This window comes from Dromiciops gliroides, chromosome 3 (assembly GCF_019393635.1).
Source record: "Dromiciops gliroides isolate mDroGli1 chromosome 3, mDroGli1.pri, whole genome shotgun sequence".
In the NCBI taxonomy this organism is placed as follows: Eukaryota; Metazoa; Chordata; class Mammalia; order Microbiotheria; family Microbiotheriidae; genus Dromiciops; species Dromiciops gliroides.
In genome coordinates, this window is record NC_057863.1 from 536,864,212 (window position 1) to 536,878,672 (window position 14,461).

The 14,461-nt window shown below is 44.1% G+C and overlaps 1 protein-coding gene across 1 annotated transcript; it reads left to right on the forward strand.

Moving 5' to 3' along the window:
* Window positions 1-499: 499 nt before the first annotated feature.
* HTR3A (5-hydroxytryptamine receptor 3A) lies at window positions 500-13,013 on the forward strand. The gene is made up of 9 exons (XM_043996893.1): window positions 500-588; window positions 4,529-4,695; window positions 5,467-5,511; window positions 6,933-7,042; window positions 8,546-8,715; window positions 10,305-10,465; window positions 11,049-11,259; window positions 11,388-11,624; window positions 12,715-13,013. Exons 1-9 carry the CDS (start codon window positions 522-524, stop codon window positions 13,011-13,013), a joined length of 1,467 nt encoding a protein of 488 aa, XP_043852828.1. The 5' UTR covers window positions 500-521.
* Window positions 13,014-14,461: the final 1,448 nt, after the last annotated feature.

Here is a 14,461-nt window from a genome sequence, read left to right on the forward strand (position 1 = left end):
GCCCCCTTCCCTGATGAGATTCTGCAGCCTCCTCCCCTCCCTACCTTTCCTACTTCTCACCCCCAACTCTACTCTGGGGAAAGAGAGGCAGAGGCACAGCCCACCGGCCAGCTGTCGGGGGACTGAGTTCTGAAGCTTCCGTTGCATGACATCAGCCGGGGTGGGCTCTCCTCCCCTCTTCTCTTTCCGCTCCTTCCCCTCTCTTCCCCTCCTTCCTTCCCCTTCCCTCCCTTTCCAGCCCTGAAACCTGATGCATGATTAACCGAGTGGCTTCTCAACCCTGATGGCTGGGGAGCGCAGGGCGGCTGCAACTAGCTAGCCTTCTCTAGAGTTTCTGAGGACAGAGGAGAGGAGGAGGATACAGGACGGTGGGGTCTGGTGGGTAGCGGGTGGGAAGAGAGCACCCCACGCAGACAGCCAGGGGGCGGGCTTTGGGACACGACTTGGGGGCGGGTTGGGGGTGGGGAGGGCTTGCCCTGAAGGGACACAAAGAGAAAAGACGCCCCAGCAGAACCGCAGCCATGCCAAAGTCCCTCCGGCAGGTGCTCCTCGCCCTGCTGCTCCTGATGTTCCTGGGGCCCAGTGAAGGTAAGGGGACTCGTGGGAAAGTTCTGTGGGCTGGCGCGGCGTCGGCTTGGAGGGAAACACACTGCGAGGTGCTCCCCGTACTCGCTCCGCTGCCCTCTTGGCCATGGGGCTGGAGCGGGGGAGCAGGGACTTGGATAAATCCTCTAGGCTAAAAGGCTAGTGCTTTGCAGGGTTGGGAAGGGAAGGGGGGGTGGTGGAGGTGGGAGAATACAGAGACAGTGGAGAAGGGTGGGAGGTGGATACCTGTGTTCAGGGAAGGAAAAGGGGGCAGGTTGGACCGGGGAGTGACCTTTACATCTGGAGGGAGCCATACAGGCTAAGACACAACACAAATCTCTCCGGGTGAAGAAGTGTAACTTTGAGCTTTTCATGCCCAAAGTTAGAAACTTTGGAAAGTTGAAACTGGGGAGGGGGTGTTTGAATCAGACCAACGTCCTTTTCTATTCCATTTTAGACTACAGCTCACCTACTCCAAAGGGGTCATGAAGAGTCAGACACTACTGAAAAGAATGACTAAACAACACTAATAAGTTAGTTTGGTTAGAATTATCCAAAGCTAAGAAAGGGATATTAAAGCCCCTGACTCTTTTGTGCTATTAACTTGGTTTCCTTTCTTCTTCTTCTTCTTCTTCTTCTTCTTCTTCTTCTTCTTCTTCTTCTTCTTCTTCTTCTTCTTCTTCTTCTTCTTCTTCTTCTTCTTCTTCTTCTTCTTCTTCTTCTTCTTCTTCTTCTTCTTCTTCTTCTTCTTCTTGCAAGGCAGTGGGGGTTAAGTGACTTGCCCAGGGTCACACAGCTAGTAAGTGTCAAGTGTCTGAGGCCGAATTTGAACTCAGGTACTCCTGAATCCAGGGCCGGTGCTTTATCCACTGCACCACATAGCTGCCCCTGGGTTCCTTTTATCTTAATGTATTGTTTACAAAGTTAAATGTGAATTTAAATGTCAGAGTTTAGTATCAATCAAAAAAAAATAAATAAACTACAGTTCACCCTCCATATGCCCCATCCTACCCCATCCTTCCCACTCAGTTCTAGGATTTCACTAATTGTGGCCAGCTGAGTACCTGACAGATATCAAAGGGCTATGAATATTACTTTCTTCCCCTCTGTTAGTCATTTGCAGAAATACTGGGGTGGGGGTGGGAATGAGAAACATGTGGTAAGTGATGATTGTGATTATTAATCTGACTATTTGTTTTGCCTTGTAAAGTGAAAAGCATTATGTAAATGAGTTATCACTTTATTATTATTTGATGAGAAAGCAGTTCTCTCTTTCTGGTATAATTGCCTAGAGACTCTGCCTAGTTTTTTTATCTAAGGAGATGGAAGCAAAGAATGACCCTGGAGGGTCCCATTTTCCCTCTCCCTACTTGCACCAGGCTTCACAAGTTACTTTGTAAAGCAAAGTCTATTGGAGAAAATTGGCTAATCAGAGTAAGAGGGAGGGAAAGTTCAGTTTAGTAAAACATATGACAGGAGTGTGCCCCTGTGCCTCACTGGACCTTAGTGTATTATTTCTTTTAAAATTCTTAAGAATTGTTATTGAAAAAAAAAGAATTGTTATTGATACCCTATGTTTTTATGTCAGCTATAGTTCCCAATAACCTTTCCCTCCTGGAGAGCCATTCCTTATAACAAGAAATTTTTTAAAAAAGAAAAGAAAAGAAGGAAAAAGGAAAGATAATTTCAGAAAAACTAACCAACACATCAGCCAAACCTGACATTACATATAGTGTTCCATACCCATGGTCCTCCACCTCTCCAAAGAAGAAGGAGGTGCCTTCTCATCTCTTCATTTGAGCCACAGTTGGTCATTACAATTTCCCATCATTCAGTTTCAATTGTCTTGTTATTTCTATTTACACTGTTATAGTCATTGCATATATTGTCTTCCTGATTCTGTTTACTTTGCAACAGTTCATATGTCATCCCATACTTTTCTGTATTCATTTCCTACAGTGCAATAATATTACATTATATTCATTACATTATCATAAGTTATTTAGCTATTCCTCAATCAATGACCATCTACTTTATTTCAAATTATTTGCTATGACAAAAAGTGCTGATATAAATACATCAGGGACCTCTGTTTTTTAAATCATTGACTTCCCACTTGCCTATCAGTGGGAGCAAAAGGTATTAGCATATTAGTCATTTTTATAACATCCTTCCAAATTAATTTCCAGAATGATTGCACAAATTCACATCTGCAGGAATTGTACATTAGTGTACCTGCCTGTACGATACATTCAACACTGACTAGTCCCGTCCTTTGTCATCTTTGCCAATTTGCTGGGTGTGAGGTAAAAGCCTGAGAGTTGTTTTGATTTGTTAGATGTTTCACCTATTTATGTTCCAAATGAAAAAGCAGAGGTGGACTGCTGTAGGCTTGATTGGCTGTAGGTAAGGGTGGGGAGGAGTCAGGGAAAACTTCCCAGGAGGTGAGACTTGAATTTGCATTTCCTCATATTACTAATGACTTGGAGAATTATTTCATATGGCAGTTAAACCATAATCCACTATTGTAAAGTATTGGATTTAATGTTGGGGGTTTTGTACCCCACATAAGAGAACCTGTTGGAGGTTTAGAAGGAGCTACCTTCTCTATAACACTCCCCCACAGCCTTGACACTAGTGGTAGTTGTTAGAGGGGGGAATCCAGGATATCAAAACACTCCATAAAGCCTTTAATTCACCCTTATTAGAGTCCCACAGCAAAGCTTCTCCCTATTGCCCAGAGGAGAAATTGAGGCATAGAGAGAAAATTTGGTAGCATAGAGAATTCTGGACAACTCAGACTGACATAAGAATTTGGATTTACAATCCATTTTTATGGCTCTTTAGGCCTCTATGTTCTCCGTCCTGGGGAGCTTGAAAACCAAGACAAACTGAGCCTGCAGTGACATACTCTGTTAGTGGTGCCTGGGGAAGGTGGACATGAGATTGGGACTATGAGTGGGGACAAGCAGTAAGGAGGGTGCAATGCCAAGTTTTTCTTTAGGCAACTTCCTGGCAAACCTTCTCTCTTTTATTGTTTTAGTCAGTCAGTGAGCAATTTATTAAGTGCTTCCTATATGTCAGGCACTGTGCTAAGCATGTGGGATACAAAGAAACGCAAAAGATAGTCCCCACTCTCAAGGAATTTACAATCCAAGAAGAGAACAGTCTTTATAGAAGTCCTTCCTACCTTGATTGCGCCATTGATTTGGCCAGGGTTTGGGGAGTCTGCAACAGAGCTTCCCCAGACACTGAAATTTACCTTCCACGTAGGCCACAGTGTGAGACAGACTGTCTCTGGGATCTCTACCACTCCAGCCTTCCCTGTCAGAACTTACTACCTCCACTGAAAGATACTAATGCTGGGCAGCTAGGTGGCGCAGTGGATAGAGCACCGGCCCTGGAGTCAGGAGAACCTGAGTTCAAATCTGGCCTCAGACACTTAACACTTAAAAGCTGTGTGACCCTGGGCAAGTCACTTAACCCCAATTGCCTCACAAAAAAAAAAAAAAGAAAGATACTAATGTCTTCATGTTGTCCCTTGAGTCTCCAAGGTCACCTATATAGAGCTATTTCCAACTCAACCATTCTGATCAAGGCTCTGTGATGTAAAACTTCTTTCTCCTGATTCATTCCCCTTTCAAAACTTATCTGACTTGTATTATCATTCCCTTATTGCTCTGAAAATGGATTAATGATTTATCCTTCCCATGCAATATATTTGCATTTTAGCCAGAGCCTTCTGGAGAGAGGATATTTTAATTCAAAGGAATAATTCTAGTGAATGGGATTTTATGGGAGTAGGATTAGAGTTCTGGAGTCAGAAACTCTTAAAGTTGCAGTAAGTAGGGCTAGTAGTGGGTTTGTGTCATGTTGAAGCAACCCTGAATAGGGGGAGAGGGAAGAAGTCTAGCTAGTTACTGTGCCCTGATCATCTATCTAGCCAGGAGGAAGCAAGGTACCAAAGCACCCAATAACACCAAGCCAGCTCTGCTGCAGCTATCTGACCACCTCCTGACCCACTACAAGAAGAGCGTCCGGCCTGTTCTCGACTGGAGGAAACCAACCACCGTTTCTATTGACGTCATGATCTATGCCATCCTCAGTGTGGTAATTATCTGACTCTACTCAGTCCCTTAAGCACAGTCCTGAGCTCAGGGGCTTACCCTTCTGGGATGAGAAGAGGACCAGGGAGACCTGTCAGAAGCACTGGGGCTGGGAGAGTGGGGTGGGGGAGGAAAACAAAATGGAATCTCTTCATACCAGACAGCTGCATAGTATTCAAATGTTCACGGTCAGGGCAGAGAAAGGGCTAGTGCTGGACAGTAGAGAGTCAATGGAAATAAAGGGGTTATAGTGCTACACAGCAAAGGCTACAGTAATATGGGATTGGGGTACAGTGTTGTACAATGGCAGACATAAGAGCTATAGTAATGGGCACTGATGCAGTGGTGTATGTGTATATGTGTGTGCACATATGTATGTACATGTGCATGTGTATAGGGAGGGTGTGCGGGCAGAGGAGAAAGGCAGAACAGCTTCCATAGGCCCTTCCTTACTCCCCAACAGGCACAGAGAAATCATAAGTTACTCTAGTGAAATCTTCAGTTACCCTAGTGAAGGGCAGACCCCTTCCAAGCTGTGGCCAGACAGAATGTAATTGATAAGGGGCAAGATGTCCACTCCCCTGGGACCCTTAACCTTTCACCTCTCCTAGCAATTGGGCACTAACCTTGGGTCTTTCTGGTTGAACATAGCTTTTTCTCTGGGCTTCGCACATGGAGAAAACATCTGTAGCCTAGTGGCACCTCAGTCCTAGCTGGCATAGGGAGCACTCTTTGTTCATCTCTGCCTGTCTTTTATTTCCCCTTTATCTCACAGGATGAAAAGAACCAAGTGCTGACTACTTACATCTGGTACAGGCAGGTGAGCAGACCAGCCCTTCATTCACCCTCCCTCCCTGCCTGAGGATGGGGACTCTTTCCCTGTGATGTTTCTTCCCTTCACCTTCCTCAAGAGTCCTACATGTTTAGGAAGATGGGAATACAGGTAGAGGGGTGCTTTAAGCCAGATGTTTATTGGAGCAAGATCATTTCATCCACAGTCATAGAATCTCTGGCTATCTTCCAGTTCAATCACTCCCACACATAAATTGACTAAATTGAGTGTATGAATATCCCTGGATCTGATCCTAGATTGGTGGGCTTAGTTGGCATTTATCTGTTTCTTCATGGGTATTGGGCAATCACACCTTCTAGCCAAAGGTGTGATTATCTTAAACTAAGGACAAAAGGAGGACCAAAATGATGGAGAAGATTCATGGCATACTCCTGAGCCACTCCTGGGAGTCGTGCAAAGAGGCAACATGATTCATTGAAAAGGGCACTGGCCATGGGAATCTGAAGATGTGCTCCTTAATAGCTGTATGTCCTAGGGAGTGTGAAAACTTCTCTAAGCCTGACTTATTTTTCATCTGAAAAATCTGAAGATTGAACCACATGATCTCCAAGTTTCATTCCAGGTCTAAATACAGTGATTCATAAGATCTCAGTTAGAAAAGACATCAGAGACCATCTAACTTGACTGGTCCACTCTGATACTACCAATTCTGGTTCTGATCCCTGAGAAAGCTTGTTGAATATCTCTTTCAGGGTGTTAGAGGTGACATCTTTCAACTCCTTCTTTCTCCTTTCTCCTGTCCCCAGATACTCTGTCCCCAGTTCACACACACACACACACACACACACACACACACACACACACACACACGGCTATCTTAATTGCCTTAGTCATTTTCCCCTCCAGGAGTCTTCAGGGTGTCAGAAGGTAGTATAGATATAGAAAGGAAACAGACTGTAAGGAAGACTGTGGTCTGGCACAGAAGAAATGTCCCCAAGGAGAGGATGACTCCAGAGCTTTTAGTCTCAAGCTTCTCTCCCTCTGGGACACCAGAGCCATGGCTACAGGGACCAATGACTCCCATTTGTGTCCCTAGGGATATTTATCTATCCCAGACAACAGACTGAGTTATTTACTAGAAAGATTAGAATTCTGCCAGTTAAGACTGTGTCATGGGTGAAGTTGAAGGTGGGGTAGGGAACAGTTGACAGTGATTCATATATTTTTTAATAATTTGCATGAAAACCAGTATTTCTTCTGCCACCCTTATGTAGATATTTCCAAGGAGACAAACTTCACCCCCTTGTTGCTAATCATTCTTCCAGGTCAATGGGAAAGCATGAGGAAAGGCAGTAGTGTCCCCTAACAGAGCACTAAGCAGATCCTTATTGTGATAGCAAGGGCTATCAGTGATTGTCTCTCACCAACTTTCTCCCCACTTCCCTCAGTACTGGATTGATGAGTTTCTCAAATGGAATCCTGAAGATTTTGACAACATCACCAAGCTGTCCATCCCCATCGACTACATCTGGGTCCCAGACATCCTTATCAATGAATTGTAAGTCTTGGCCCTGAGAGCTTATATATGGTGACTGGGTACAGAACAAGACACTATTTTCTACTGACTTTGGCTCTATGGCCTGAGGCAATTTGTCATTCCATCCCAGCCCTTGGCCAGTTTGTTATGTAATTAATATTGGTCTTCCATAGCCACACCTACCCTTTTTGTAGCAATTATCCCATCTTTCAACTCATTCTTCCCACCCCAACCCACCCACTCCAGACACTCTATACAAAATTTAGGCCTAGGGATCTTCTTGGAAGAGAGAAAAGGAAACTATTTTTCCTTTAGATGTAACAGTGAATGTTTTCTTTTCTAAAAGTATTAGTATTTTAAGAGGATGGAAGTTGGGGAGAGTTTTAACTCAAAGGGGTGATTTTGTAAAAGTTGAATTTCAGGTACCTTGGTGGGGTAGAAATATTGTACGAGGTGTTAGTCCATTCTTATGCCTTTCAAATCACTCCAGTACTTTCTTTACGTAAGGCAAACCCAGCCAGCAATCTGAACAACCCCATACTGAGTTTTCAACATGGTCATCTTAATCCAGGCTGTCTTGGGAGTGGCTGCCTGGACTTCTAGAAAAATAAAACAGCTCTTAGGGAGATGAAAAACACAGAACAGCGTTATGTTTTATTTTTGTTTTGTTTTGAATTGGAAGACTCTTCTCCAGGAGAGAAAGAAAGGAAGGCAATCATTCCACATCATCCTGCTCCTCTCCCTATTCCTCAGTGGATGAGGTTACAATGCCCCTGAGTATTTTTTCCAGCTTTTCTCTCTGGACAGCCAGTAGTCTAGAGCTAGTTGGAGAGCATTAAGAAGCCCAAGCTTCTCATCCTTCCTTTTCATTCCCAAGGGGAAAAATGGACAATCTAGAACAATACTGATCCTTTCCTGGTGGTAGGGGTGGGACCTTCTCAGTTCTTTTTAATTTGTTTATCACTGATTTCTCTAACTCTCTTCTAAGGTTAGTTTTTCCCATTTCACAGGAGGGGGAAATGGAAACCCTAGGGAGCTTGGGCAGAATTGATGTTAGGATTAGACTCAGATGTTCTGGACATAGCCACTTACATACACTGCCCTCTGGCTATGAAGCTGGTGACAGTAGATGCTAGGCTCTGAATCACTGTGGAGCTGAGGCAGAAGCCACTGGGAATGAAGAGCTGAGGACTCACCTTAAAGGTCAGTCTCTCCTGTAAAGTACTCCAAGCATTGGAAGGGCACTTTGGGCAAGGAGGCATTCTGCCTGCCTGGGTTGGCCTGTAACAAGTAAGGATAGAACATTTCAGGACAATATCTTTAATTGTCTTGGAAACAACAGAAGGGACACCAAGAGGGCAGGCAAGAGGTAGGGGAACAGGCCAGCCAAGGTTTCTCTGGCTGCCCCACCACTTCTAGATCCCTTTCCTCCCCACGCTCTCTGAAAGTCATCAGAATAGGTATTCCAAGTTGTCTCTGGAATAATCTGTCCCCTTCAAACACTAACTCTTTTCTCCTGGGCAGTGTGGATGTAGGAAAATCTCCAAGCATCCCATATGTGTACGTTCGGCACGAGGGCGAGGTCCAGAACTACAAACCCATTCAGGTGGTGACTGCATGCAGCTTGGACATCTACAACTTTCCCTTTGATGTGCAAAACTGCTCACTGACTTTCACCAGTTGGCTTCACACAAGTGAGTATGGAGGGGTAAGACTGGGGAGATGTAAGGGCCAAGCTGGCCTGGTCAGACAGAAATCACAGAGAGGAGACACAAGGATCTGTTTGCCCTCTTCAAAATACCCTGAATAATACCAGCCCCCACCCCAATTCATAATAGACTGAACGTCTTTCAAATTTCTAATCTTGCCTTGCAGAAAGGTAGCTTTCCCACATGCTTGAGACCCTAATTCTAGGTATCTTTCTAGCAGTGAAGAATGTTGACTTTGTTCTTTTCCTTTCTGTAAAGTACTGACAAGAGGAGGTAGGCTGGGGAAGATCACTAAAATAAACTCTCATGGATTGGTACCTGATTCCTGACTATAGGGTTAGCTTGTCCATTGGATTAAGCCTTTGCAGCACGTTTTGCCCAAAGTCAATGCCCAGCTCACATTTATTAAGCTCCTCCTATGTGCCAGGCACTGAGCTAAGTTTTGGGCATATGAAGAAAGGTAAAAGACAGTCCCTTCCTTTAAGGCACTCACAGTCTAATGGGGGAGGCAACGTGGGAACAACTGATCAAACAAGACATAGACAAGATAAATTGGAGATATTCAATCGATCGATCAATAGATCAATAGCCTCTTCCAAAACATGGGACTTTAGCAGAGATGTAAAGGAAGTCGGGGAACCCAGGAGGCAGAGACAAGGAGGGAGAGTCTCAGGCACTGGAGGTTGTGTTTAGCTGAAGTGTAGTTTTCCTTCTCTTATTCTTGTTGGAGTTATTCTTCCCAAGTAAGGGCCCAAGGTCATGAGACTCATTCAGTAGATAGATCGATAAATAGATCGATAGATGATAGATAGATAGATGATAGATAGATATAGATATAGATATATACAAATAAGCTACAGATATGGATATGGATATGGATATAGAAATAGATACACACACATATATATGTGTATATGTTTATGTTTACGTATTTGTATCATATGTTTATATATATAAAGAAAACACAGTGGCACATAGTAGGCACTTTATAAATGTATGTATTGATAGTTAGAGCTTAAACATAAGCACCCCAATTCCAGATTGTAACTGGTGTTAAGGGCTAAAATTCTAGCTAATCTGTCTAAAATATCTAATGAGTGGTCGCCAATCAATTATAAGCTTTAGCAAGAGTTAGACTTTTAAACATTTATTAAGGAGAATAAGAATTTGGTAAAGAGAGAGAGAAAGGCCTAGATTCCTATCTATTAAAGGGAGAGCACATTTCTAGCTCCCTTCTCCGCCAGAGTCCAGAGGAAAGAGAGTGAGACCGAGCGCCAGTCTCTTCTTTCCTCCTCCCACTAGCCCGCGTCACTTCCTCACGCCCAAGAAAAGACTCCTGGTCTTGCCCTCAAAGACCTTCACTTCATGGGTGGAACTCTTCTACAGTAGGTCTCCAGCAGGTGGTGTCATTCCAATCGTCACACTGGACTATTGCATGTGATTTGTTATGATGAAAAGCATCATGGATTATGTCTTAAGAGAAATTGGGAGGTGGAATAAAGACCTCCTCACCATCATTCCCCTTTGTCCAGTCAACCCCCTCTCTCCTTCCTTTTCCTATTCCTGCTCTGTAGTCCAGGACATCAACATTTCCCTGTGGCGGTTACCAGAAAAGGTGAAGGTTGATAAGACCGTCTTCATGAATCAGGGAGAGTGGGAGCTTCTATATGTGCTGCCCCAGTTTCAGGAGTTTAGTGTCGAAAGCAGTGACAGCTATGCAGAGATGAAATTCTATGTGAGTAGGGCAAAGGTTGGGGGGTGGGACAAAACCCTGGCACAACACACCCCAAGGGACTCCCAGAAGGAAGAGGCTCCTCTTCACAATTTCAATGCTTCAGGGAGACACCAAAGGTTTGTTGTTTTTTTTTTTTTTTTAGGGAGACACCAAAGGGGCAAATATTAGTTCAAGTTTCAGGTATGGTCACTCCCCAAGAGCTCAATAAAGCTCTCTAGAGAGCCTCAAAAAAATCCAAAGAAGTGAGTAGGAATGTCCCAGTGGATGAGAAGGCAGATTTAGAGAATGGTTTGACCAACTCATTTTTACTGGGTGGGCTTCCAAAAAGGATTTAACAATCCTTTCTGATTGACTCTCTGTTTTTCTCCCATATCCATCCCAAAATTCTAATGAAGACTTTCAAATAGCAACTGGTCTATGCCCACAGACTATGCAAACTGCCCATTTTCTTTCTGTGAAATCCATATTAGGAGTCTTGGGGGACAAAGGATAGTTGTGTTTATCAGCATGCAAGATTAGACTAATGGGAACCCAGGACTTTGTCCATTCCTGGCTTCCCCCAAACACCCTTCCCTACTCCCAGGTGGTCATCCGTCGGCGGCCCCTTTTCTACACTGTCAACCTGCTGTTGCCAAGCACTTTCCTCATGGTCATGGACATCGTAGGCTTCTACCTGCCCCCAGACAGTGGTGAAAGGGTCTCCTTCAAGATCACTCTCCTTCTGGGTTACTCTGTCTTCCTTATCATCGTGTCTGATACCCTTCCAGCCACAGCTATTGGCACCCCACTCATTGGTATGACCCACTCCCTATTATTGGTGGGAAAGGGGGGGAGAGAAAGGGCTCAGTCTACCAGACATGATTGCCCACGACCTCATGTATTTCTTCTTTTCCCCACCCCAAACCTCCTGGGGGTTGCCCAGGTGTCTATTTTGTGGTGTGCATGGCCCTGCTGGTGATCAGCCTGACTGAGACCATCTTCATTGTAAGGCTGGTACACAGGCAAGAGCTCCAGCCCCCTGTGCCTGCCTGGCTTCGGCACCTGGTGCTTGATCAAGCTGCAGTTCTTCTTTGCCTCCAGGACCAACCATATAAAAGTCCCTCAGCCCTCCAAAAACCCACAGTCCCCTCCCATCCCACTGAGAATGACACATGCACAGGTAAGGAACTGGGACATTGCCTTATTCTGATTTATATGAGAAAACATACATCTTTTTTGTCCTAGTCAAAGCTGGTACTACCAGGAGTCAGAAAATGGGATAGGGAGGGTTCCAGCATACCAAGGAGCCATTAGCAAGGTTTCTAAGTTGGACTTTGTCCATCATGCTCTCAAGTTAATGAGGAGACAGACTGCAGGCTGAAGGTGTATATTTGGGTTCTCTGTCCTTTGTTGGAGACCCCCATATATCTAGGTTATTGAGAGAGGTGCAGGGGACAACCCAGAGGAATAGGAACGAAAGGACCTGAGGTCTCATTGAGTTGGGTATGGCTGCTCTGTCAGACCCTTCTACTGTCTGGGCCAATGAATTTTCACAAATATGCATCAGGAGTAGGGACTGTCTTTGGTAACGAAAGCATAGCCTGATCATTTATGCAATGATGATAAGAAGCTATCATTTCTAGAACCATCTTACCCCAAAGAAATCAAAGATCTTCCCATGAGTTATAATGAGAGATAAGGGAAGCAGATATGTCCCCACTTAAATGATGAAGAAACTGAGACTCAGAGAGGATATATGCCTTGTCCAAGATCATACAGTGAGTCATTAGCGTGACTGGGACAGAAGCTTTGGTTTTCTGTCCAACCCTTTCTGGGTGGAAAATTGATGTCAGTGAAACAAGATTTTGGCCAGCTTGAATTCTCCCTCATCATATAACTGTAAGTTAGTCCTGCTGTTCTTCCTGTTCCCCTGCTGATAAACCGTCTTCCTATAGACTCTTCAGTCCCAGGTGGTGAAGTTGATTAAGCATTGGGCAAGTAATCAGGAAATCTGGGTCTTAGTTATAGTTATATCACTAATTCACTTTGTGAATTTGGGCAAATCTAATCTTTTAAAGGTTATATTTCCTTATAGTTTTATTAATGTCTGCCAGACCACTTAATAGGATTATTGTGAGGATCAAGTGAGATGATGTATGTGAAAGCACTTGGGAAATACAAAATACTCTACAAATTTAAGATGTTGGTATATTACTTAGGCCATTTTGCCCTGTTCTTCCTCCAACCCCAATTTTCTATCCCTTTTTCAGCCACGATAAACCACTGCAGCAGGTTGGGAGGGCTTCAGGACTTGGAGAAGACCACAGCAGAGAGGGGAAACCCTTCCCCACCACCCCAGGAAAACTCTGTAGTAGTACATGGACTACTTCAGGAATTGGCAACTATCCGGCATTTCCTGGAGAAGCAGGATGAGTGCCGGGATATTGCCCGGGACTGGCTACGGGTGGGTTCTGTGCTGGATGTGCTGCTGTTCAGAATCTACTTGCTGGCAGTACTGGCCTATAGCATTACACTGGGTACTCTGTGGTCCATCTGGCAGTATGCATGAGTTGATACAGGCTTGGGATGGAAAGTGGGGATGGGAAAAGGAGGGTTATTCCTGAGTTTACCAGACTCCAGGACATCAGTATATATAATTCCCATTCCTAGCTTCCCCAGTTATTCAGGGTGGGATTTCTTTGGATGACTTAGACAATAACACAACATAAATTTGTTCATCACCTAACAGGAAAGTGGGTCATGGTAGTTGTTATATTGAAATCAATTAGGGCAGGCTCTGACATTTGGGGGTCCCTAGGTTATGACCTCCTTCAGCACAAGGTTACTATACTAGAATGTCATTATAACTAATACTATTATTGGCTAACAAGTGGAACACCTAAGCTTTCTATGTTACATTGAGAGACTACTACACATTATTCCTATATACATGTGAACCATGATTTGACCTGTAGTATAAAAGAAAACATTGAGTAAATCATTGAACTTCTCTGAGCTTCAATTTCCACTTCTGTAAAACAAGGAATTTGGATTAGATAGTCCCTACAGTCCCTTCCAGCTTTAATGTTGTATGATTCCTATCCTGTGAACAAGGTATTGTGCTAACCACTGGGAATACAAAGATCAAATAAGACCCTGTACCTGCCTTGAGAAGCTTACAACCCAAGACACCACCAATTCCCTATTATCTAAGGACTAATGTGATCCAGTGTATGGATTATCGAGACGCCTGTTCTCTCTTCCTTCTCACCTTGTGGCCACTTCACTAAACATAAATGCCTTCATCAGATGGGAAAGGGGAAATAAAAGGAAATAAAGTGCAAAGCTATCCATTTGACTCCTTTTCAGCTGCTCTGGTGAAAAGCTGAGTGGCTTTAGAGCCACTAGCTGAAATGAGGTTTGGGGATTATCTGTGGTATTCAATCATCTAGGTCTCTCTGTTGGCCTCAGGGAATTGGGAGCTGACCATATAGTAGGTTTGTGTGATAGGGAATAAGGTTGTTGATAAAGTATCATGCCCATGAACTTTCACTGCTGGAGGGAGAGGTGCTGGGTTCTACTTTATGACTTGTATTAAATAGAGTTCCCTGGCAAGGTTCTGGGGTGGGGAGAAAGAAGAATTTTTATTCCCATTAGAGTTATGTGCTGCTATGAATGGTCTTCCAGCTGCTCCAATTTCAATCTGTAAGATGCCACCACCAAGGCTCAGGGCCAGTTGTTTCTCACAAAAGCTTCCAAAACTAGGCTAAGGAGCAGGCATCAGCACCATGGATAGCACTATAGAGCTGCTGTTTGGGAAACGGAGAGATTGTATAAGAAATTAAATAGGAAGTTTTCCACTCCCAGCTCCTGAGAATGCCACAGGGCTGGGCCTGGATTGACTTGGTCTTTGATCTAACCCATCAGATCTAATGTACATTCAAACTTTTTAAGGCTATTTCCAAGATGTGATACCTTAAGTGAGGAAAAACTGAATCAACCAGCAAAGCCTGAGAT